Source organism: Oncorhynchus mykiss, chromosome 16, assembly GCF_057628025.1.
Source record: "Oncorhynchus mykiss isolate SJ-2025 chromosome 16, ASM5762802v1, whole genome shotgun sequence".
NCBI classification, from domain to species: domain Eukaryota; kingdom Metazoa; phylum Chordata; class Actinopteri; order Salmoniformes; family Salmonidae; genus Oncorhynchus; species Oncorhynchus mykiss.
In genome coordinates, this window is record NC_143037.1 from 52,006,543 (window position 1) to 52,030,455 (window position 23,913).

A 23,913-nucleotide genomic window follows, 5' to 3' on the forward strand; every position below is an offset into this window, starting at 1 on the left:
ACTCACGTCGGCTACGGAGAGCGTGATCACACAGTCGTCCGGAACAGCTGATGCTCTCATGCATGCCTCAGTGTTGCTTGCCTCGAAGCGAGCATAGAAGTGATTTAGCTCGTCTGGTAGGCTCATGTCACTGGGCAGCTCGCGGCTGTGCTTCTCTTTGTAGTCTGTAATAGTTTGCAAGCCCTGCCACATCCGACGAGCGTCGGAGCCGGTGTAGTATGATTCAATATTAGCCCTGTATTGACGCTTTGCCTGTTTGATGGTTCGTCGCAGGGCATAGCGGGATTTCTTGTAAGCTTCCGAGTTAGAGTCCCGCACCTTGAAAGCAGCAGCTCTACCCTTTAGCTCAGTGCAAATGTTGCCTGTAATCCATGGCTTCTGGTTGGGGTATGTACGTACAGTCACTGTGGGGACGACGTCCTCAATGCACTTATTGATAAAGCCAGTGACTGATGTGGTGTATTCCTCAATGTCATCGGAAGAATCCCGGAACATATGTTCCAGTCTGTGATAGTAAAGCAGTCCTGTAGTTTAGCATATTTCACTAAACTGTTGACAGCCCCCTGCGCGCTGGAGAAAGGAATAAAGGAGAGAGAGACAGAGGAGGAGATGGAAACACGGAGATGGTGAGATATTCTATATAGCTAATGGGAATGTGTCACCCAATTGATTAGGAAAATATTTTTTTAAATCCCTATTACTAGGCTGAACAAAATCAAATACGAATTCAATAATTGTAGGCTAACTGTAAACCGCCATGCACAATCAATGAACCAACAGCATGGCCTCGGGCTATATGTTCTCTCCCAGACTCATGGATCGACATTTAGAGCGTAGCATAAGGTAACCAGTCCAGCCAGTATGCATGATAATACAGTCCACATTCAAAGGAGATTACTCAAATTTCTTTAAGTATGTACCAAAGACACCTTAAATCAGTTTTGTTTTATGCTTTTCTGCCATGCGTAATATGCGGTAGAATTGTATTTTGGGCCTGGGCTCATAAGCTTATGCATTAGCATGCATCATCTCTAATGCACTCTGCTCATATGCATAAGCACTGGGTGTTTTGAATGAATTATCACCTTAGAAGGCGCTGTTGTTGTGTTTGGCTTTGAAACAACATCCACTACAACCATGTTTTACACTGTTTCAACCTGCTGTTGAACTTCTTTCTTCAAACTGATCATCACAGTAAGGCGAGTTTTAGAAGTATTTTAGGCCTTCTGATGTGATTTCCCATTGCATTTGCATTGATGTCAGAGGGGTTAGAGGGACAATAGAACCCTGAGTACCAGGACATTATGACCTGATGGAGGGACAATAGAGCCCTGAGGACCAGGCCATTAGAACCTGATGGAGGGACAATAGAGCCCTGAGGACCAGGCCATTAGGACCTGATCGAGGGACAATAGAGCCCTGAGGACCAGGCCATTAGGACCTGATCGAGGGACAATAGAGCCCTGAGGACCAGGCCACTAGGACCTGATGGAGGGACAATAGAGCCCTGAGGACCAGGCCACTAGGACCTGATGGAGGGACAATAGAGCCCTGAGGACCAGGCCACTAGGACCTGATGGAGGGACAATAGAGCCCTGAGGACCAGGCCATTAGGACCTGATGGAGGGACAATCGATCTCTGAGGACCAGGCCATTAGGACCTGATGATAGTTAGCAAGTCGGGTACTACCAAAGCATGTCCAGAGTGCATAAAAGGAGATTATCGTGGCTTAACAGTCATGTGGAATTTTGCTGCGGTGATACGGCCACCGCTCAGCCCTAGGACGGAACCACAACTTGGAATGGATGCATGTTTATCCATCGTTACGATGAGATTTTAGTGACGTAGGTGCTGTGTGTCCTGAGTCATGTCTGACCTGTTCCGTGGTGTTGCTGTTTACATTTTACTTTGTGCACTAGACATGTAGGTGCTCTTGTTTGTCGAGGGTCATTTACGTCCTGCTGTATGTGTAGAGGCACTATTTAACATTCAATCTAGCCTAATGACAGAGGCCATGTCACATTCACAGCAAATTGAGGCTAACACCATCACTGGAGTGTTGAGAGTTCAAGGCTTGTGTTTTGTGGAAAGCATCTTGGAATTAAACTCTTTGAAATTGTGTCACATTTCCTCAGTGCTAACTTCATTCAGAATATGTTTTACCAAAAACTGCATCATGGTGTTGGGACCATCAAACATGTGTAATTAATGCTCTTCTTAATGCATTTTTAATGCTCTTCTTAATACATTTTTATATGTGGTTTAGTTGACAGACTGACCAGTTGCCGTCTGTGGAGGTTAGCTTCTCTGTTGGTTTTGGAATACAGCAGTATCGGGTCCAATACCTGGCCACAGCAGACCTAAATAATGGATAAGCTGTAATGAATACACTGTAAATCAGAAACATGAATGGATGCTCTGGCAGGGGTCACAGTGGTGGTTATTGTGATGGCATCATGTGACTGGGGATCTCTCTCTGGGTCCTTCCAGTTCCTACCATCTCCAGTTCCTACCATCTCAGTTGTGTTGTTAGAACCATAGAAACGTCTTCCAAGGAGAGGGAGCTTCTCTGTGTACCTGTCTCTTTACATCAATGTCAGGCAGAGTGTGCTCTCTGCTGAGTGTGTGTGTGTGTCTATCTCCCTCTCTGTTTTTCTGCATGCGAGTCTGTACCACTATGGAAGAGGCGGGACGTTGTCATGGTAACCGTGCCACGGCTGATTGGTTATGCAGCAGCGGTGACTGACCCAGTGGAACACGGACCCGAAGTTAGCTAGCTAGAGATGGTAGGGGCAGTTGTGGGCATGGATTTATGGAGGAGGGGCCTTTTTAAGTGCAGGCTCTCCCCCTCAGGGAAGCGCCGTAGCTCAGCCTGGACACCGCTCCAACAGCCCCCTCTCTCTGTCCTCATGGCCCCGTGCTGCCCAGCTCTAATGTTTAATCAGCTTTGATACAGCAACGCTCTCACAGTGTTAACGTCTCCAATGGGCTTGCCACTCTGATGATATTCCAATAGTGCCCCAATAAGGAAAAGCGATTCATCATAGATGCGGCAAAGAGGTCAAACAAACTCGACCAAAACATTGAATTGCCATGAAAACGCATGGGGGAAAGATCCCGAAACTCCTCATTGCCCCAACACTTGTTCATCGTCACCAATCAGCTGCATTACAGTTAAAAACGACTTTGACTACCACCACTGATTTCTGAATGCTAGCTATGCTAACCAACTCATACGAACAGGGGTTAGCATTTAGCAATCGCTTCTTTTAAACCGGAAAAGGGACAGCTTCTAAATGTTATGCAGCGAAAACAGCCACATATATCCAAATTGGACTTAATTAACGACGTTGGGTCCCTGTTACGAATATCCAGATTGGTTGAATGTGTGACAATATGGTCAATGGAATGGTCTGCATTCCATTGACTCCTTTTCCACATCCATGGAAGCTTGATTGTGCCCCCAGGGAGCCCCTCTCACCCAGACTGACCTAGATAACCTAGATTTGTCTGTTTAATATTGATCTGGGGACCAAAATATAACACCTAGTCATCATTCCTTGCTTATTGTTGTTCTCTGGCTCCTATTTTGAAAACAATGTTTTCTACAGAAAAAGCCTTCTGTCTGATAGTGGTGGTATTTGCAAGGTACGTGCTGCTCATGATGAAGTATTTCAATGCTGCATGTCTAGCAGTCTTCGGTCTCCAATATAGGTCACCTGTCTAACAGAATGTAACTTCAGATGGTTGGCTTACTGCTGTAAATATGAACACAGTCACCGTCACGCAGCCAGCTCCCCAGCTTTACTCTCTCTATAGAGAGTGAATGAGATGGCACTGGCACCGACTTAAACACACACTAATATACACACTGCTTGTAGTAGACCTACAGTGTCCTGAAAATAACCTAAAAAGAAACCTGTGAGACCTAATATTGAATGGCAATGTGAAGTATTATTTTTTTAAAGACTGCTGCCTTATCGGAGTGGCCAGCTTGTCTGAGGAGGGGAGGTCTTGCTTGCCGCGGACACACTGCTAGCGTTCACACTGGCTTCACCTCAGCCCTTGTGTACATCTGTCTATTGCCACACATCACCTCCGACACTAGCCCCTTTTCTCACTCCTATCTCCCTCATCATTCCTTTCTCCGCTGCCATACGGATATTAGATGCTTGAGACTAAGGAGGGTATCGGTCCATGTGATAGGCAGGTCGCTTTTCTGTTCATTCTCTTGGAAGCATAATCACATGTAGTATATGTTTGGTTTTTGTGCTCTAGAATGCTCTAGTGTCTTTTTCTCTTGATGTGTGTGTCTTCTCTTGACGTGCGTGTCTTTTTCTCTTGATGTCTGTCTTTTTCTCTGTCTTTTTCTCTGTCTTTTTCTCTTTGTCTTTTTCTCTGTCTTTTTCTCTGTCTTTTTCTCTGTCTTTTTCTCTTTGTCTTTTTCTCTTGATGTGTGTCTTTTTCTCTTTGTGTGCGTGTCTTTTTCTCTGTCTTTTTCTCTGTCTTTTTCTCTGTCTTTTTCTCTGTCTTTTTCTCTGTCTTTTTCTCTTTGTCTTTTTCTCTTTGTCTTTTTCTCTTTGTCTTTTTCTCTGTCTTTCTCTTGATGTGTGTGTCTTTTTCTCTTGATGTGTGTCTTTTTCTCTGTCTTTTTCTCTGTCTTTTTCTCTGTCTTTTTCTCTTTGTCTTTTTCTCTTGATGTGTGTGTCTTTTTCTCTTTGTGTGCGTGTCTTTTTCTCTGTCTTTTTCTCTGTCTTTTTCTCTGTCTTTTTCTCTGTCTTTTTCTCTTTGTCTTTTTCTCTTTGTCTTTTTCTCTGTCTTTCTCTTGATGTGTGTGTCTTTTTCTCTTGATGTGTGTCTTTTTCTCTTGGTGTGTGTGTCTTTTTCTCTGTCTTTTTCTCTGTCTTTTTCTCTGTCTTTTTCTCTTTGTCTTTTTCTCTTTGTCTTTTTCTCTTGATGTGCGTGTCTTTTTCTCTGTCTTTTTCTCTGTCTTTTTCTCTTTGTCTTTTTCTCTTGGTGTGTCTTATTCTCTTGATGTGCGTGTCTTTTTCTCTTGGTGTGTCTTTTTCTCTTGGTGTGCGTGTCTTTTTCTCTTTGTGTGTCTTTTTCTCTTGGTGTGTCTTTTTCTCTTGGTGTGTGTGTCTTTTTCTCTTGGTGTGCGTGTCTTTTTCTCTTGGTGTGCGTGTCTTTTTCTCTTGGTGTGTCTTTTTCTCTTGGTGTGTGTGTCTTTTTCTCTTGGCGTGTCTTTTTCTCTTGATGTGCGTGTCTTTTTCTCTTGGTGTGTCTTTTTCTCTTGGTGTGCGTGTCTTTTTCTCTTGATGTGCGTGTCTTTTTCTCTTGGTGTGTCTTTTTCTCTTGATGTGCGTGTCTTTTTCTCTTGGTGTGTCTTTTTCTCTTGGTGTGCGTGTCTTTTTCTCTTGGTGTGCGTGTCTTTTTCTCTTGGTGTGCGTGTCTTTTTCTCTTTGTGTGTCTTTTTCTCTTGATGTGCGTGTCTTTTTCTCTTGGTGTGTGTGTCTTTTTCTCTTGGTGTGTCTTTTTCTCTTGGTGTGCGTGTCTTTTTCTCTTGGTGTGCGTGTCTTTTTCTCTTGGTGTGCGTGTCTTTTTCTCTTGATGTGCGTGTCTTTTTCTCTTGGTGTGCGTGTCTTTTTCTCTTGATGTGCGTGTCTTTTTCTCTTGATGTGCGTGTCTTTTTCTCTTTGTGTGTCTTTTTCTCTTGATGTGCGTGTCTTTTTCTCTTTGTGTGTCTTTTTCTCTTGATGTGCGTGTCTTTTTCTCTTGATGTGCGTGTCTTTTTCTCTTTGTGTGTCTTTTTCTCTTGATGTGCGTGTCTTTTTCTCTTGATGTGCGTGTCTTTTTCTCTTTGTGTGTCTTTTTCTCTTGATGTGCGTGTCTTTTTCTCTTGATGTGCGTGTCTTTTTCTCTTGATGTGCGTGTCTTTTTCTCTTTGTGTGTCTTTTTCTCTTGGTGTGCGTGTCTTTTTCTCTTGATGTGCGTGTCTTTTTCTCTTTGTCTTTTTCTCTTGATGTGCGTGTCTTTTTCTCTTTGTGTGTCTTTTTCTCTTGATGTGCGTGTCTTTTTCTCTTGATGTGTGTGTCTTTTTCTCTTTGTGTGTCTTTTTCTCTTGATGTGCGTGTCTTTTTCTCTTTGTGTGTCTTTTTCTCTTGATGTGCGTGTCTTTTTCTCTTTGTGTGTCTTATTCTCTTGGTGTGTCTTTTTCTCTTGGTGTGTCTTTTTCTCTTGGTGTGTCTTATTCTCTTTGTGTGTCTTTTTCTCTTGGTGTGTCTTATTCTCTTGATGTGCGTGTCTTTTTCTCTTGGTGTGTCTTATTCTCTTGATGTGCGTGTCTTTTTCTCTTGGTGTGTCTTTTTCTCTTTGTGTGTCTTTTTCTCTTGGTGTGTCTTATTCTCTTGATGTGCGTGTCTTTTTCTCTTGGTGTGTCTTTTTCTCTTGGTGTGCGTGTCTTTTTCTCTTTGTGTGTCTTTTTCTCTTTGTGTGTCTTTTTCTCTTGGTGTGTCTTTTTCTCTTGGTGTGTGTGTCTTTTTCTCTTGGTGTGTCTTTTTCTCTTGGTGTGCGTGTCTTTTTCTCTTGGTGTGCGTGTCTTTTTCTCTTGGTGTGTGTGTCTTTTTCTCTTGGCGTGTCTTTTTCTCTTGATGTGCGTGTCTTTTTCTCTTGGTGTGCGTGTCTTTTTCTCTTGGTGTGCGTGTCTTTTTCTCTTTGTGTGTCTTTTTCTCTTGATGTGCGTGTCTTTTTCTCTTGGTGTGTGTGTCTTTTTCTCTTGGTGTGTCTTTTTCTCTTGGTGTGCGTGTCTTTTTCTCTTGGTGTGCGTGTCTTTTTCTCTTGATGTGCGTGTCTTTTTCTCTTGGTGTGCGTGTCTTTTTCTCTTGATGTGCGTGTCTTTTTCTCTTGATGTGCGTGTCTTTTTCTCTTTGTGTGTCTTTTTCTCTTGATGTGCGTGTCTTTTTCTCTTGATGTGTGTGTCTTTTTCTCTTTGTGTGTCTTTTTCTCTTGATGTGCGTGTCTTTTTCTCTTGATGTGCGTGTCTTTTTCTCTTGATGTGCGTGTCTTTTTCTCTTTGTGTGTCTTTTTCTCTTGGTGTGCGTGTCTTTTTCTCTTGATGTGCGTGTCTTTTTCTCTTTGTCTTTTTCTCTTGATGTGCGTGTCTTTTTCTCTTTGTGTGTCTTTTTCTCTTGATGTGCGTGTCTTTTTCTCTTGATGTGCGTGTCTTTTTCTCTTTGTGTGTCTTTTTCTCTTGATGTGCGTGTCTTTTTCTCTTTGTGTGTCTTTTTCTCTTGATGTGCGTGTCTTTTTCTCTTGATGTGTGTGTCTTTTTCTCTTGGTGTGTCTTTTTCTCTTGATGTGCGTGTCTTTTTCTCTTTGTGTGTCTTTTTCTCTTGGTGTGTGTGTCTTTTTCTCTTGGTGTGTCTTTTTCTCTTGGTGTGCGTGTCTTTTTCTCTTGGTGTGTCTTTTTCTCTTGGTGTGTGTGTCTTTTTCTCTTGGTGTGTCTTTTTCTCTTGGTGTGTGTGTCTTTTTCTCTTGGTGTGCGTGTCTTTTTCTCTTGGTGTGCGTGTCTTTTTCTCTTGGTGTGTCTTTTTCTCTTGGTGTGTGTGTCTTTTTCTCTTGGTGTGTCTTTTTCTCTTGGTGTGTGTGTCTTTTTCTCTTGGTGTGTCTTTTTCTCTTGGTGTGTGTGTCTTTTTCTCTTGGTGTGTCTTTTTCTCTTGGTGTGCGTGTCTTTTTCTCTTGGTGTGTCTTTTTCTCTTGGTGTGTGTGTCTTTTTCTCTTGGTGTGTCTTTTTCTCTTGGTGTGTGTGTCTTTTTCTCTTGGTGTGCGTGTCTTTTTCTCTTGGTGTGCGTGTCTTTTTCTCTTGGTGTGCGTGTCTTTTTCTCTTGGTGTGTCTTTTTCTCTTGGTGTGTGTGTCTTTTTCTCTTGGTGTGCGTGTCTTTTTCTCTTGGTGTGCGTGTCTTTTTCTCTTGATGTGCGTGTCTTTTTCTCTTGATGTGTGTGTCTTTTTCTCTTTGTGTGTCTTTTTCTCTTGGTGTGCGTGTCTTTTTCTCTTTGTGTCTTTTTCTTTTTGTGTCTTTTTCTCTTTGTCTTTTTCTTTTTGTGTGCGTGTCTTTTTCTCTTTGTGTCTTTTTCTTTTTGTGTCTTTTTCTCTTTGTCTTTTTCTTTTTGTGTGCGTGTCTTTTTCTCTTGATGTGCGTGTCTTTTTCTCTTGATGTGTGTGTCTTTTTCTCTTTGTGTGTCTTTTTTCTCTTGATGTGTCTTTTTTTCTCTTGATGTGCGTGTCTTTTTCTCTTGATGTGCGTGTCTTTTTCTCTTGATGTGTGTCTTTTTTTCTCTTGATGTGCGTGTCTTTTTTTCTCTTGATGTGCGTGTCTTTTTCTCTTGATGTGTCTTTTTTTCTCTTGATGTGTGTCTTTTTTTCTCTTGATGTGTGTGTCTTTTTTTCTCTTGATGTGTGTGTCTTTTTTTCTCTTGATGTGCGTGTCTTTTTTTCTCTTGATGTGCGTGTCTTTTTTTCTCTTGATGTGCGTGTCTTTTTCTCTTGATGTGCGTGTCTTTTTCTCTTGATGTGTGCACTGAATGAGAAACAGAGATTTACAATTCTGTGTGTGTACTGCGAGTAGTCGCGTGCAGCGATGTGGGCAACCTGTGGCCGCAACAGCACCCGCTCCCTCGGGGGAGGGGGGGAGTGTGACGTAACCCCGCCTAGCCTTCGCGCTGCGCGAGCACGTCACTACCCAGAGGTCACTAGTCGATCCAAGTTAGCATCTCAGCCAGTAGCCCTACACATGTTTCTTCTCTTCCGGAACTGGACAATTCTAGTGTGAGTGAGTATGATTGAGCATTTCAAAGGGCACAGAAAAATAACTTCAATCTGAGTCTATACTACGACAAAGACACATTTGTCATGTACTGTACTTTTGTGGAATCTATGACTGTCTGTTCATACTGGGTTCATATTGAATGATCTCTCCAGGAACACCTACACACTAACACACACACTTGACTTACATAATGTACTTATCCTTATCTTGATTGTAGCTGCCCATCAGTCAACTCTGCCCTTTGTATGACCAGGACGTGTGTGTGTGTGTGGCCTTCCTTTATGTTAGCATGAGAATGTCTGTTGGTTTGCCGTTTCACGTGGACCTCTGTGTGCAGTAGCCTAGTGTGGATGGAAGGAGGCGGCTCAGGGTAGGTCTGATTCATGCTGCTCACCCTCCGCTCTGCTCCGGCACAGAGAGGCCAGCCATGGCTAATACGATCAGATGTTGTCAGACTCACAGCCATGGAACGAACAGCACTGGCCACACCACTAGGATGGAGAGGAGCTGGGATTTTTTTTTATGTGTCTTACAGCTAGACACTGATCATGTGTTCATGCCATGACAAATCTGTCTCCCCTCCTGCTGTAAGTCTTAAGAAGGTCTTGGTTTTTGCAGGTAGAATTAAATAGGCCATTATCAGTGGTTAGCCAGCACACATACAGTGTGTAGGTTGAAGCTGGTTTCTATTTGGATATTGTTATGGTCGATTTATCCAGCTTCTACAAGTATACCCAAAGCTATAAAACATGTTCCTCTGAAGTAGCCCGCATGTAACAGTAGGGAGTAAATCTCTTTTAAAAAGCTTTGGATGACAAAACGGTTGACGTGTGTCACAGATGTGAGACGGCAGGCTCCTTTTTGTGTGGTCGTGCCATGTCCCTGCAGCAGAAAGAGAGGGAGACCGAGACAAACCAAGAACAAGAGATCCTTAATTTAGGCCAAAAACACATAGGGGAAACAGGAAGAAACAAGTTGTCAAATCCCAAACCGACAAAACCGCAGTAGAATTGAAGTCGCGGAGGCTTGTGGTTTATTCCACAAACGGAGGCTTTTTATTTTCGAGTGTTTTCTTCTGCGCTGTGGTCTTTGTTTAGTGCAGTTCACACAAGGCCAGACTCAGCCACTCTGTCTGTCCTTCTCTCTCCGCATCTCCAGAAAAGCAGGTGGCGTTTTGTTTTCCCTCTGCTCTGATCATATATTTTTTTTAACTGTCTCCTCCTCTCTCTCAGCTCAAGCTGTCTGTGAAGGGACTACCTCTCCTCTCACTCTCACTCACACTCTCTCTCACCCTCACACTCACACTCTCTCTCACACACTCACTCACACTCTCTCTCACACACTCTCTCTCTCAATCTCTCTCACACACTCTCTCTCTCAATCTCTCTCACACACACTCTCTCTCTCAATCTCTCTCACACACTCTCTCTCTCTCAATCTCTCTCACACACGCATCTGGAGCCTCTGCTTTGTGTCAAGTCAGAGAGGAGGGGCCAACACCTGTTCTGGGTGCCCTGTAACCTCCCCCTAACCCCTAATCCCTGTCTCATGGCCCTGCTTCGGAGACTCCATAACTGGCAGAATAGAGGCCCAGCTGGCACCTCCTCCCACAGGGTGTGATCCAACCTGGCACACCGTGTGTGGGTATTCTCCTGCCAGCTGTCTGCTACCCCGCTGTGGCATGACTGACACTCGGGCACAATTGTTGTTGACTGGCACAGAGAAGCTAGGCTAGGGGGGGTCTAGGGGTTTCTCTTACAACGGCATCAGTAATTAATTCATTATCTTTAGGCTTGCATTATGTTTATCATTAAACCTGTGTGTTCGCTCTCAGACCTGTCGTCGACAGCATACTTGCCTGTAAACCAGGGGTTCCCAAACTGTTTTGGCCCGCGGCCCCATTTTGATATAAAAAAAAAAGGGAGCAATGTCAAAAATGAATCAACGGCCAATGTTGACTATTTTAATTGGGGCTATTACAGTCTTGAGTACTTTTGAGAGTATGGTTTGAAATGACTGAAATTCATCAGAAAAGTATTGGGAAGTTAATCATCTATAATCTTCGGTTTAGAGAAGAACATCATTGATTGTTATTTTCCCCCTATTCAGACTTAGTGCCAGGTCTGGTCTCCTCTGTTCTAATGAGTCCTGCGCGGTTTGTGGGCATTTTAGAGGGAAACAGAAGACGTGTTCCTGAGCTTTTGTAGCTTAAACGGTTCAAAGGAAAGAGACACATTTGTAGGAAGAAAACACAAACCGCTCTGTTTTATTACATCCGCGTCTCGCGGTCACTGATGTAACCCCGGTTCTAAGAACCAAGCTTGATTTTAAAGTGTTTTATATACAGTACCAGTCAAAAGTTTGTACACACCTACTCATTAAAGGGTTTTTCTTTATTTTTTACTATTTTTTACATTGTAGAATAATAGTGAAGACATTAAAGTTATGAAATAACACATATGGAATCATGTAGTAACCAAAAAAGTGTTAAATAAATCCAAAAATATTTTAGATTCTTCAAGGTAGCCACCGTTTGCCTTGATGACAGCTTTGCACACTCTTGGCATTCTCTCAACCAGCTTCATGGGGCAGTCAACTGGAATGCTTTTCCAACAGTCTTGAAGGAGTTCCCACATTATGCTGAGCACTTGATGGCTGCTTTTCCTTCACTCTGCGGTCCAACTCATCCCAAACCATCTCAATTGGGTTGAGGTCGGGTGATTGTGGAGGCCAGGTCTATCATTGAGTTGGAAATGCATTGGATATTAAGACCATTATTCAGTCTCAGCTGATCTATCAGTCTCTATGTATTGTACCCCCCCCCTTCTGGCTGCTGGTGGTAGGACTTGAAAATAAGAGTGGAGATTTGAAAACAAAACCACTCTACCTGAATATGCTGCTGACATAGGCTAGAGGACATTTGTAATGATGTTAACATGTTGTTACAATATTCATATATGGGTCTTATCCTATCTTGCAGTGTTATGAAATGATCTCTAATACTTTCTGTTTGATATAGAGATTACGTTTGGCTACGGGATATGCTGCGACTCACTCAGCTTCGGCTTTATCTTGGAGTGTGGTTGCTTTTTGAGTGGAAAAGCCTGTTGTAATGTTGTCATAGTGAACATATTGGTTTGATCCTTTCTCTCTGCACTCGGAGATGATCTGCATTTAAAGATCTTTGCTCTGTCCACTCCGTCTGCCTTCCTGTGTCGTCAGAAATGTGACATTTGACCATCCATCCGTTGTTCTGCTCTCAGGGACACTGACTGTATTGACACGAGTCTTATCCCTCTAGCACTGTAGCTCGCTGGGTCACCTTGGTAACGTATGCTTGCCGCCTCTGCATGTGAAGCGCTGCATGGATTACACTCACCACGCTTTGTGTCTGTCACCACAACACTCACCTCTCTCTCACACTGGTGGTCACCCCCATCTCTGTCTGCATGAAGCAGTTACTTAAACAACCAGCGACACATGACATATTGTCATCACAGAAGTGTCTTTCCTGAGTCTGGTGGCCTTTACTAAATGTCAACAGACTGTCCTTTCTTCACATTTATAGCAGGCCATGCCATATAAGAAGCAGCTGTTAGTCAGCTCTACTCAACAGGGACTGTTACCAATCACGACTTCAGTCCCCTCTCCCCAGCAACCCCTGCTCTCAGCCAGCCAGCGCTCCCCTTTGGCTTTGTCATCCTGGTTGGTGCTCCTGGAAAACCTGCTGATGCACAACCAAATTTCGAAATTGCACCGATTGTATTATACTATTCTAACCCTCAGCAGTAAGTTGAGACCCCGACTGAGTTCCTAAACGGGGGCAACCTTATTTTAAATTTATCCTCGTGCCTTCAAAAAATGTGGGCCACCAGTTGCCCAACCCTGATCTGACCGTGACTCACTTAATGCACCCTTCCTTCTGTACTCCCAATACCCACCACACCTACTTCTATCTCAACCACCTATGTTGATGCTCACCCCTTGCCTTCAATTCCTGGTCCCCCCCCCAACAGAACAACGACAACGAGACCCCCCTCCACTGTGCCGCCCAGTACGGCCACACCCAGGTGGTGCGTCTGCTGCTGGAGGAGCTGACCGACCCCACCATGAGGAACAACAAGTTTGAGACGCCACTGGACCTGGCGGCGCTCTACGGCCGCCTGGAGGTGGTCAAGCTGCTGCTCACCGCCCACCCCAACCTGCTCTGCTGCAACACCAAGAAACACACGCCGCTGCACCTGGCCTCACGCAACGGACACCTGGCCGTGGTGGAGGTGCTGCTGGCGGCCGGCATGGACATCAACTATGAGGTGAGGACTGAGAGGAACACGGGGTCTGTTGTCACCTGCGGGCTCAATTATTATTTTCAGTGTGTTGGTGTGAGAGTGTAGAGTTGTGTGTATGTATAGAGACAGAATGTGTCCATAATAATATTTTGTATAAACACAATGTGGTATGTTGTGATTGGATCATGGATGGCTTCATCTGCTGTTTCCAGCATTTAAGCCTACATACAGTGCATTTGGAAAGTATTCAGACCCCTTGACTTTTTCCACATTTAGTTACGTTGCAGCCTTATTCTAATATTAAATAAATCATCAATCTACACACAATATCCCATAATGACAAAGCGAAAACAGGTTTTTAAAGAAGTTTGCAAATATATTACAAATTAAAAACTGAAATATCACATTTACATAAGTACTCAGACCCTTTACTCAGTACTTTGTTGAAGCACCTTTGGCAGCGATTTACAGCCTTGAGTCTTCTTGGGTATGATGCTTGGCACACCTGTATTTGGTAAATTTCTGCAGATCTTCTCAAGTTCTGTCAGGTTGGATGGCAAGCGTCGCCGCGCAGCTTTTTTCAGGTCTCTCCAGAGATGTTCGATCGGGTTGATGTCCGGGCTCTGGACTGGTCACTCAAGGACATTCAAAGACTTGTCCCGAAGCTACTATTGCGTTGTCTTGGCTGTGTGCTTAGCAGGGTTGGGTAGGTTACTTTCTGTAACCTGTTACAGTTACCTGTCCCGGATTATAATCAGTAATGTAACTTTTGGATTACCCAAACGCAGTAATGTAATCTGATTACATTCCGTTACTTTTAGATTACTTTCCCCTTAAGAGGCATTCGAAGAAGACAACAATGTATGTTACCAATTGAACCAGATCTATTGCAGGATAAATCAATGTTAAAGTTTACATAGCTGGCCATATATGGATGTTACATTTCACTTTATGGGTTGGTTATGTAGGCTTCTTCTAACCCATCACTTTCTACTTCATATAATAATGCGATTACATTTTAATTATATAATTGCATTAAAAACCAAAGTCCCTCAGAATTTCAGTCATCACAATAAATGTTATATCCCTTGATCTTCAAGAATAGGACTTTGAATTATAGATTAACCAAATTGTTTTACCTGCGCATGACCCCAACACAAAGGACTTATTAGCCAGCCCTACACTGTTGTTTATGATTTTGTTGTCATGCAGGACTGATTGGGCTCATTGATTAGAGTTGAAAAATAAACGCTCCGCTCATGGAATGGCATGCTTTGAGCACTACTGAAAAGTACTATTTACATGTGAAAAATGAATGCCACATGCTGCATTTGCTATAGGCCGATTATTCAACTTTTTGTTGGTGATGTCTTGATAATATGCAGCTGTTTAAAGGGCAAATCCACAGATGAAACAATAACAAAACAGCCTGCCTCTGTTTTGGTAAAGGGCTGAGGGACGGGCCTGGAGAAATTGTAACCACTCTCAGATTAATAGACAGAGCTATGGATGCAAGGACTGACCATCCATGATATCAACATTATTGTTTTAACCATGCTATGAGGCTATACAGTGTTTGTTTACATTTTCAATGTTTACAAACATTGGAGGAAAACCAGCTTATATTTTGGGTTCTCATGGAGTGTGACAGTTGAACTAAGCTCATGAGGCATTTATAAGAATCAATGGATATATACAGTGCCTTGCGAAAGTATTCGGCCCCCTTGAACTTTGCGACCTTTTGCCACATTTCAGGCTTCAAACATAAAGATATAAAACTGTATTTTTTTGTGAAGAATCAACAACAAGTGGGACACAATCATGAAGTGGAATGACATTTATTGGATATTTCAAACTTTTTTAACAAATCAAAAACTGAAAAATTGGGCGTGCAAAATTATTCAGCCCCCTTAAGTTAATACTTTGTAGCGCCACCTTTTGCTGCGATTACAGCTGTAAGTCGCTTGGGGTATGTCTCTATCAGTTTTGCACATCGAGAGACTGAATTTTTTTCCCATTCCTCCTTGCAAAACAGCTCGAGCTCAGTGAGGTTGGATGGAGAGCATTTGTGAACAGCAGTTTTCAGTTCTTTCCACAGATTCTCGATTGGATTCAGGTCTGGACTTTGACTTGGCCATTCTAACACCTGGATATGTTTATTTTTGAACCATTCCATTGTAGATTTTGCTTTATGTTTTGGATCATTGTCTTGTTGGAAGACAAATCTCCGTCCCAGTCTCAGGTCTTTTGCAGACTCCATCAGGTTTTCTTCCAGAATGGTCCTGTATTTGGCTCCATCCATCTTCCCATCAATTTTAACCATCTTCCCTGTCCCTGCTGAAGGAAAGCAGGCCCAAACCATGATGCTGCCACCACCATGTTTGACAGTGGGGATGGTGTGTTCAGCTGTGTTGCTTTTACGCCAAACATAACGTTTTGCATTGTTGCCAAAAAGTTCAATTTTGGTTTCATCTGACCAGAGCACCTTCTTCCACATGTTTGGTGTGTCTCCCAGGTGGCTTGTGGCAAACTTTAAACAACACTTTTTTATGGATATCTTTAAGAAATGGCTTTCTTCTTGCCACTCTTCCATAAAGGCCAGATTTGTGCAATATACGGCTGATTGTTGTCCTATGGACAGAGTCTCCCACCTCAGCTGTAGATCTCTGCAGTTCATCCAGAGTGATCATGGGCCTCTTGGCTGCATCTCTGATCAGTCTTCTCCTTGTATGAGCTGAAAGTTTAGAGGGACGGCCAGGTCTTGGTAGATTTGCAGTGGTCTGATACTCCTTCCATTTCAATATTATCGCTTGCACAGTGCTCCTTGGGATGTTTAAAGCTTGGGAAATATTTTTGTATCCAAATCCGGCTTTAAACTTCTTCACAACAGTATCTCGGACCTGCCTGGTGTGTTCCTTGTTCTTCATGATGCTCTCTGCGCTTTTAACGGACCTCTGAGACTATCACAGTGCAGGTGCATTTATACGGAGACTTGATTACACACAGGTGGATTGTATTTATCATCATTAGTCATTTAGGTCAACATTGGATCTTTCAGAGATCCTCACTGAACTTCTGGAGAGAGTTTGCTGCACTGAAAGTAAAGGGGCTGAATAATTTTGCACGCCCAATTTTTCAGTTTTTGATTTGTTAAAAAAGTTTGAAATATCCAATAAATGTCGTTCCACTTCATGATTGTGTCCCACTTGTTGTTGATTCTTCACAAAAAAAATACAGTTTTCTATCTTTATGTTTGAGGCCTCAAATGTGGCAAAAGGTCGCAAAGTTCAAGGGGGCCGAATACTTTCGCAAGGCACTGTATATCCAAAAATGGATGTAGCAACTACAGATTGCCCCTTTAAGTCTATCAAAACTGTGCGACTTTGAACATGTGTCCATTAAGCCTATGGATTCAAAAAATGTATTAGCATGAATTAAATTGAGCAATAAAAGCCCCTCTTTTATTCCATAGGCTGGGATCCGCACTGTGCAGCTGTTACAAGAGCACATTGTTCACTTGGCTGTCCACTGGTTTCGATACCAATGATTGATAGGCAGCTCAAACTAGTTTCATTCAAACATTATTGGGTTCAAATACACATTTAGATTTGTGAACAGCCACCCACAACAACCACAATCCGTAAGGCGTAAATAGCTAAATGAGAGAGCAGCAGTGTGATTCACATCAATGTGCTATGTAGATAACAATACGTAATATCTGTATCGCCGTAGACTCCACCACTGCTGTCATCCTTACCTCCAAGCGTTTATTTAAGTTGTATAATCTATGGATGCCGACAGCAGTCCCACCATTGGAAGACATAGCTTGGACTGTAGCCTACAAAAGCCTATTTCTGCTCTTTTCCCGCGATCCATCAAACACATTTGGTGTGTCATCATAGTGTTCTCTGACTTGTGTCAGACTTTCTCAGGTGGAACAAACTTAAACTTGCTCCTTTTTTCAATGCTGATTTAAATGTCATTGAGAAAACAGAGAAGTGTCAAAGATTTGTTTTTTACAAATATTCTTTCTGAATTTAAAAGTAATCCTTAAAGTAATAACATTTTTCAAAAGTATCTGTAATCTGATTACAATGTTTTTGCTGGTAACATAACAGATTACAGTTACCAGTTTTTAGTAATCCCTTACATGTAATAGATGACATGTAATTCATTACTCCACAACCCTGGTGCTTAGGGTTGTTGTCCTTTTGGAAGGTGAACGTCGGCCCCAGTCTGAGGTCCTGAGCGCTCTGGACCAGGTTTTCATCAAGGATCTCTCTGTACTTTGCTACGTTCATCTTTCCCCTGATCCTGACTAGTCTCCCAGTCCCTGCCGCTGAAAAACATCCCCACAGCATGATGCTGCCACCACCATGTTTCCCCGTAGGGATGGTGCCAGGTTTCCTCCAGACGTGGCGCTTGGTATTCAGGCCAGGAATCTTGTTTCTCATGGTCTGAGAGTCTTTAGGTGCCTTTTGGCAAACTCCAAGCAGGCTGTCAAGTGCCTTTTTCTGAGGAGGCTTTCGTCTGGCCACTCTACCATAAAGGCCTGATTGGTGGAGTGCTGCAGAGATGGTTGTCCTTCTGGAAGGTTCTCCCATCTCCACAGAGGTACTCTGGAGCTCTGTCAGAGTGACCATCGGGTTCTTGGAACCTCCCTGACCAAGCCCCTTCTCCCCCTATTTCTCAGTTTGGCCAGGCAGCCAGCTCTAGAGAGAGTCTTGGTGGTTCCAAACTTCTTCCATTTAAGAATGATGGAGGCCACTGTGTTCTTGGGGACCTTCAATGCTGCAGAAATGTTTTGGCACCCTTCCACTGATCTGTGCCTAGACACAATCCTGTCTCGGAGCTTATGGACAATTCCTTCGCCCTCATGGCTTGGTTTTTGCTCTGACATGCACTGTCAACTGTGGGACCGTATCTAAACAGGTGTTTGACTTACCCAAATCTTGTCCAATCAATTGAATTTACCACAGGTGGACTCCAGTAAAGTTGTATAAGGATATCAATGGAAGCAGGATGCACCTGCTCTCCATTTCGAGTCTCATAGTAAAGGGTCTGAGTACTTATTTAAATAAGGTCTTTAATTATTATCTTTTTTTTTATACATTAACAAAAATGTCTAATAACCTGTTTTCACTTTGTCATTTTGGGGTATTGTGATGAGGATTTTTGTTTATTTAATGCATTTTAGAACAATGCAGAAACTAACAAAATGTGGAAAAGGTCAAAAGGTCTTGATACAACCCTATTGAGCTCTTTATTTAGGCTAAAGAAAGGATGGCTTTTGGCCCTATCCCTTTTCTTATACCAAACTGTGCCATCCATCTGTCGTGTCCTACCTCCACTCCCCTCCTCTCTGCTGTATAGCAGGTCTGGGCCAATGTCAAGAGTCCTTCAGGCTCTGCTTCCTGCAGGTTCCCATTAGCATGGTGCTGCGAGCTGGAAAAGGATCTGCTTTGATTCCTCAACCAAATAATTGTCCGTAGCAAAACACGCTGGGGTGGCATTCGGTGGGGTATAAGTAAACTCGCCAAACTTCTGTTCACACGCAGGTCAAACCTGTCCTGTGTGTTCAAGAAGTACCCTGCCGGTTTAGCTTTAAGCTGTATGTCCTAGCTGACCAAGATAAGAGGAGTGGAATTGAAGTCAGTGGTGCGGTGGGATAGATGGGTCTTCACCTGTTCCTCTCAGCAGGGAGGGTCAGGAGGGTTAGAGATCTGACCTCTGCTGTGCTGCATGTTACTGGCGGGGAGTAAACTTTGATGTCTTTACGTGTTTTGTTATTGCTCAACCTTGCACTGTGTCGATTCCGGTTTAATTGTGGTGTGTTTGTTGGGTCTCTCTGCAGACGGAGAAGGGCAGCGCCCTCCATGAAGCAGCTCTCTTCGGGAAGACTGACGTGGTGCAGAAACTTCTGCGTGCAGGTCAGACACTGATGCCTCCAAGACGCAACACAACACATTTCTAGAACTGGCGGATAATGCAGATATATGGCATAACCCTCTGCTCATTTGTCACTCCTCTCCTAATCCCCTGCTCTGTCCTCTGTCTCTCGGCGTGTCTCCGTTTGTCCTGCTCCAGGGGTTAATGTGAACATGGTGGACAGCAAGGGCCTGACAGCGCTGGACACTGTCAGAGAAATGCCCTCTCAGAAGAGCCGACAGATAGCAGCTCTAATCCTGGGTAAGAAGTGCAGATCTCATTGGTTCCCTATGGGACTTAAAGAAAGGTTACCTTGACCACAAACTGATTTCACAGATTTGTTTGTCTCACTAATGATGTTATTTGAATGACCTTTTCTTCCGCAACTCTCTGCAGGCCATATGTCAGGAAATCCCCCTGTTTTACACTTGCCTCCTCCCCCTGTCCCTCCACCTAATGAGAGCCCTAGCCCTCGGAAAAAAGGTATGTCATAGCGATACAGAAAACCTTGAGTTGAGTGAGCAGTGACAGGATATGGTGTTTAACACGTAACCACCAGCCAAGGCTGTGTGCTGGTGTGAAGCTGTGCATGTCTACCTGTTTTTGGATTGAGCGTCAATATATTAAGATGTGTATGTGTGTTCTAGGTGAGCTGGGGGTGGTGAGTGAGCTGATCTCGGGGCTGGCCCCGAGGCCTGAGGAGGAGAGCCCGTATGAGGCTCTGTTCGAGGCCACTTCCTGTCACTCTCTGGACAGTCTGACCAGTGGCAAGTCCTCCGACAGGGACTCTGGACGACCTGATAGTGAAGCCGGAAAGGTTTGTCTGGAACTGCTTTACACTACAGAAACACACAACATGTGACAGAGATTTTGAGTCGATGGGCATCTAAATCCCTTTCCTCCACTAGAGGGCAATGGTTCTCTGCATGTAATTGTTGTTGAGTTGAGTGGACTGGATTTACAAATCTTCCTGTCAGAATTTGGACAGCATGTTTCTTAAAGACCAAATCTGTTTGAATTGAAGGCTCCAGTTCTCATCTTTTCAGCCAACCTTGTAGTTCAAGATAATGTGTCAAGATAGTGTGTCAATCTAATGTCTGAGCACAATCACTGATTTCATTCTCTGTTTGCCAATTACAGAAAGACCGGCTTGCTCACCAATCCCAGCATGCCCCTGGCCAGGAAGAGGAGCTTAACTCAGAGGTCAGTATCTATGGTCATTACAGCTCCTCTTTGAAGGACTATGTTGCCACTTCTATTGGCCAGAGTTTTAATAGGCTTTATCCAGAATGTCACTGTTGGCATGTGGCGTTAGCAAATGTTAGTCAGCCGCTTAGAATGTCAGTGGTGCTGCGGACGCCACCCCTCCCTGACGATTCTCTCCATGTCTGCTCAAATCACACAAACCCTTCATGAATATTAATCTGAGTGTGGCTTTGGTTAGAGGAAGGCAGAGAAGAGGGGGAGCGATAGGGGGAAGCGGAAAGGGACTGTACTGGTTATGGGAGAGAGGGAGCAGACTCGATCTATTCAGTGGCTGACAAGGAGGTTAACATGGTATCATGAGACTGTTGTGGAATCATGGAAAGGACTGCCAGTGTTAGGATTATAGGATGGTGTTCGTTTTAAATACCCTAGTGCCCTTAGTCACACCCTTTATTTAATGGTGTCCTCTTAAAAGCTAGGGTTGTGTTTACCCAGCCGTACAATAACCATATATGCACTCCACCCTCTGTGGTTTTGGGGTAATTTTGGATAATTTTCTAAAAGTTATCAATTATTTTGAGTAGCCCCATATCCCATCATTCCTGCTTCTTTAGTGTGCTATGCATGAGCTGACAACTGTGGCCAAGAGTCTCACAACAACCATTAGAGGGTGCTGTGGAGGGACTTTTACATCACTGTTGGAGGCACCAGCATCACAGCCTGAGAAAAGTATTGATTAGCCTTATACAAATGATAATGAGGCTGTGTTGTTGACCTGCCTTTCCTCTACCTACAGGCCCTGTACACAAACAGCAGCATCGATGAGAGAGGGGAGGAGGAGGTGGATCACACGTATGAATTGCTGCTCTCCGCCCAGACAGAAGTCCCCCAGTCCGCACAGGACCCCCCATCACAGAAATGTACAGGTAACAACACACTGATAGTGGGACAGGGAGTGTAGAAAACGGTTTGGATATTCCAATTCCCTTCATGTTTCCTGACCAATGGCAGTTTATGTGGGAGTAAACATTGCGCCCTCAGCCTGGAGAATAAGAAACACTTGCTAACCTTTCCCCTCTCCCGCATCCCAACCACTCACAGCCCTCATTCTTAACAGGATTACACCAGGGCTGGAAAGGAACAGGGGTCAGTTTCCAAACCGCTCCCTAAACCCCTCCTCTTTTGCTCTGTCTGGTAGTAACCCTGTCCCCTAACACAGCTATGGTTTAACCTCATCACCAGTAGGACAGAGACAGGAATATGCTGCTTACGTGTGATATCCTACTCAAAATCAAATCACGTACATAGTTTACAGCACGTATAAATGGAGCAGTGAAATGCTGTGTGCTAGCTCCCTCAACATTTGTAGTCATCTGGATGGTCCATGCAATATCGGGTGACTCATTCCTTAACTTTTGAATGACACCGCATTTCATTGGATTAAAGGGGATTGAATTAACAGCTAATTGGAGTCCCTCTCTGTTGATATAGATGTTTTAACAGTCCCCCATGGTTTCTGTTGTCACATTCATAATAAATTAATAGGATGTCATTAAACATTGTCATAGGAATGAATGTGGCGGGTCTAATTGCTGATGTAATCGCGTTTCCTTTTATGTGGATGAGACTGTTGGAGAAAGGATGACGTCCAATCCTTAACTTGCAGTCCTCCGTAATATTGTTAAGATGTTAAATAGGGGGCTTCCCCAGTGGTGCAGCAGTCTAAAGCACTTTCTCGCAGTGCTGGAGGCGTCACTACAGACCCGGGTTTGATCCTGGGCTGTATCACAACCGGCCGTGATCGGGAGTCCCATAGTGCAGCGAACAATTAGCCCAGCGTCGTCCAGGTTAGGGGAGGGTTTGGCCGGGGGGGATTTTACTAGGCTCATTGCGCTCTAGCGACTCCTTGTGGCGGGCCAGGCGCCTGCAGGCCGACCTCTGTCGTCAGGTGAACAGTGTTTACTCCGACACATTAGTGCGGCTGGCTTCCAGGTTAAGCGGACGGGTGTTAAGAAGCGCGGTTTGGTGGGTCATGTTTCGGAGGACACATGACTCGACCTTCGCCTCCCGAGCCCGTTGGGGAGTTGCAGCGATGAGACCAGATCGAAATTGGGGAGGAAAAAGGAGAAAAAATACAACAACAAAAAAAATATGTTAAATGGGTTGGTTGGAGGAAGGTTTGTTTTTGATGGCTGCTTCATCGGCAGCTGTTCTCTCTGTTTTAAAATGACTGTCTGAGGTTCGTCTGACCATGGTCACCAACACTACCCATACTACCATATGCATAAAACATTATCTTTATTGTACTTCACTTTCCTATTCACTTTGTATAATATCATTCCCGGAAATCTTGAGATGACTTAAATAGAAATTAAATGATATGATATTAATGGACTGCCTTACTCATGGTGACCTAACTAACTGCTGTCTGTCCTGTCTCCCCAGATGAGAACGCTACCTCCCAACAGTCTTCCAACAGTCTTCTACCTCAGGTATGACCTGCTGTGCCTCTCCTCCTTCTCTCATCCTTCCATCGATTTCCCATGCAATCTGTCATCTGAGTCACCGTAGAGTTTGAGATTCCAACAGCAGGCTCTAGCTTGCCTGTGCTCAGAGTATGGAACACTGACGAACAACAAGTTTATTTACAGCCAGCTAGCTACATATGTTTCCCTCAGTCACACACTACTTTCCTCTCAGTGGCACAGAGCACGACATTGACCCAGAGCACGACATTGACCCAGGGCACGACATTGACCCAGAGCACGACATTGACCCAGAGCACGACATTGACCCAGGGCACGACATTGACCCAGGGCACGACAGTGACCCAGGGCACGACATTGACCCAGGGCACGACATTGACCCAGGGCACGACATTGACCCAGGGCACGACATTGACCCAGGGCACGACATTGACCCAGGGCACGACATTGACCCAGGGCACGACATTGACCCAGGGCACGACATTGACCCAGGGCACGACATTGACCCAGGGCACGACATTGACCCAGGGCACGACATTGACCCAGGGCACGACATTGACCAAGGGCTACAGAAAAGGTCCTTTGGCTCCTCCACATGCTTTGACATGTTTCTTCTAAACAGTTATTTTCCCTGTATGGTGCTGCTCCATGGGAGGTGTAAATCTCTCCACATACAGGTACTTCATCAGGCAATTTGGCTGCATGACCGAGGTTCTCTGTCAGTCTCTCTGTTTACTGACTCTGGCCCCTGAGACTCCTGGAGATTTACAGCCTCACCCTCGCTCCTCTCCGCTCTCCATCTCTTTCCTGAGATGTAACTCGAGGTCCCTATGAAGCTGCCCTTTCTATTTATGATCCTATCATATCTATTTATACTGCCTTTTCATTTTTATTATCCTATCATGTCTATTTATACTGCCTTTTCATTTTTATTATCCTATCATGTCTATTTATACTGCCTTTTCATTTTTATTATCCAGTTAGCTGCCACAAGGTTTTATTTGCGTTGCCCTCTCCTCCTATAAACTGTAATCACATCGGTTTAATTCCCTTTTGGAGAGACTGTCCGTTTGCTGCCTAATTATAAAAAACAAGTCTCAGTGGCTGGCTGGCTGGCTGGCTGGCTGGCGTCCGTTGTCTTCTAATCAACAGCCAGCCATCTGAGGCTATCATCCATA

General features: G+C 44.1%; 1 protein-coding gene across 28 annotated transcripts in view; it reads left to right on the top strand.

The window, feature by feature from the left end:
• The window catches only part of LOC110492183 (ankyrin repeat and SAM domain-containing protein 1A), a 116,828-nt gene that overhangs the window by 39,380 nt on the left and 53,535 nt on the right, over positions 1-23,913 (top strand). For 18 of the 28 annotated variants that reach the window (XM_036947140.2, XM_090203218.1, XM_090203219.1 and 15 more), the window contains 8 exons: positions 12,843-13,139; positions 18,970-19,045; positions 19,203-19,304; positions 19,440-19,526; positions 19,691-19,860; positions 20,184-20,246; positions 21,046-21,175; positions 22,695-22,741. In XM_036947140.2, coding sequence (XP_036803035.2) covers positions 12,843-13,139; positions 18,970-19,045; positions 19,203-19,304; positions 19,440-19,526; positions 19,691-19,860; positions 20,184-20,246; positions 21,046-21,175; positions 22,695-22,741 — 972 coding nt within the window. The remainder of the gene's footprint in view (positions 1-12,842; positions 13,140-18,969; positions 19,046-19,202; positions 19,305-19,439; positions 19,527-19,690; positions 19,861-20,183; positions 20,247-21,045; positions 21,176-22,694; positions 22,742-23,913) is intronic. The other 10 variants (XM_090203214.1, XM_090203215.1, XM_090203222.1 and 7 more) reach the window with 1 other exon arrangement.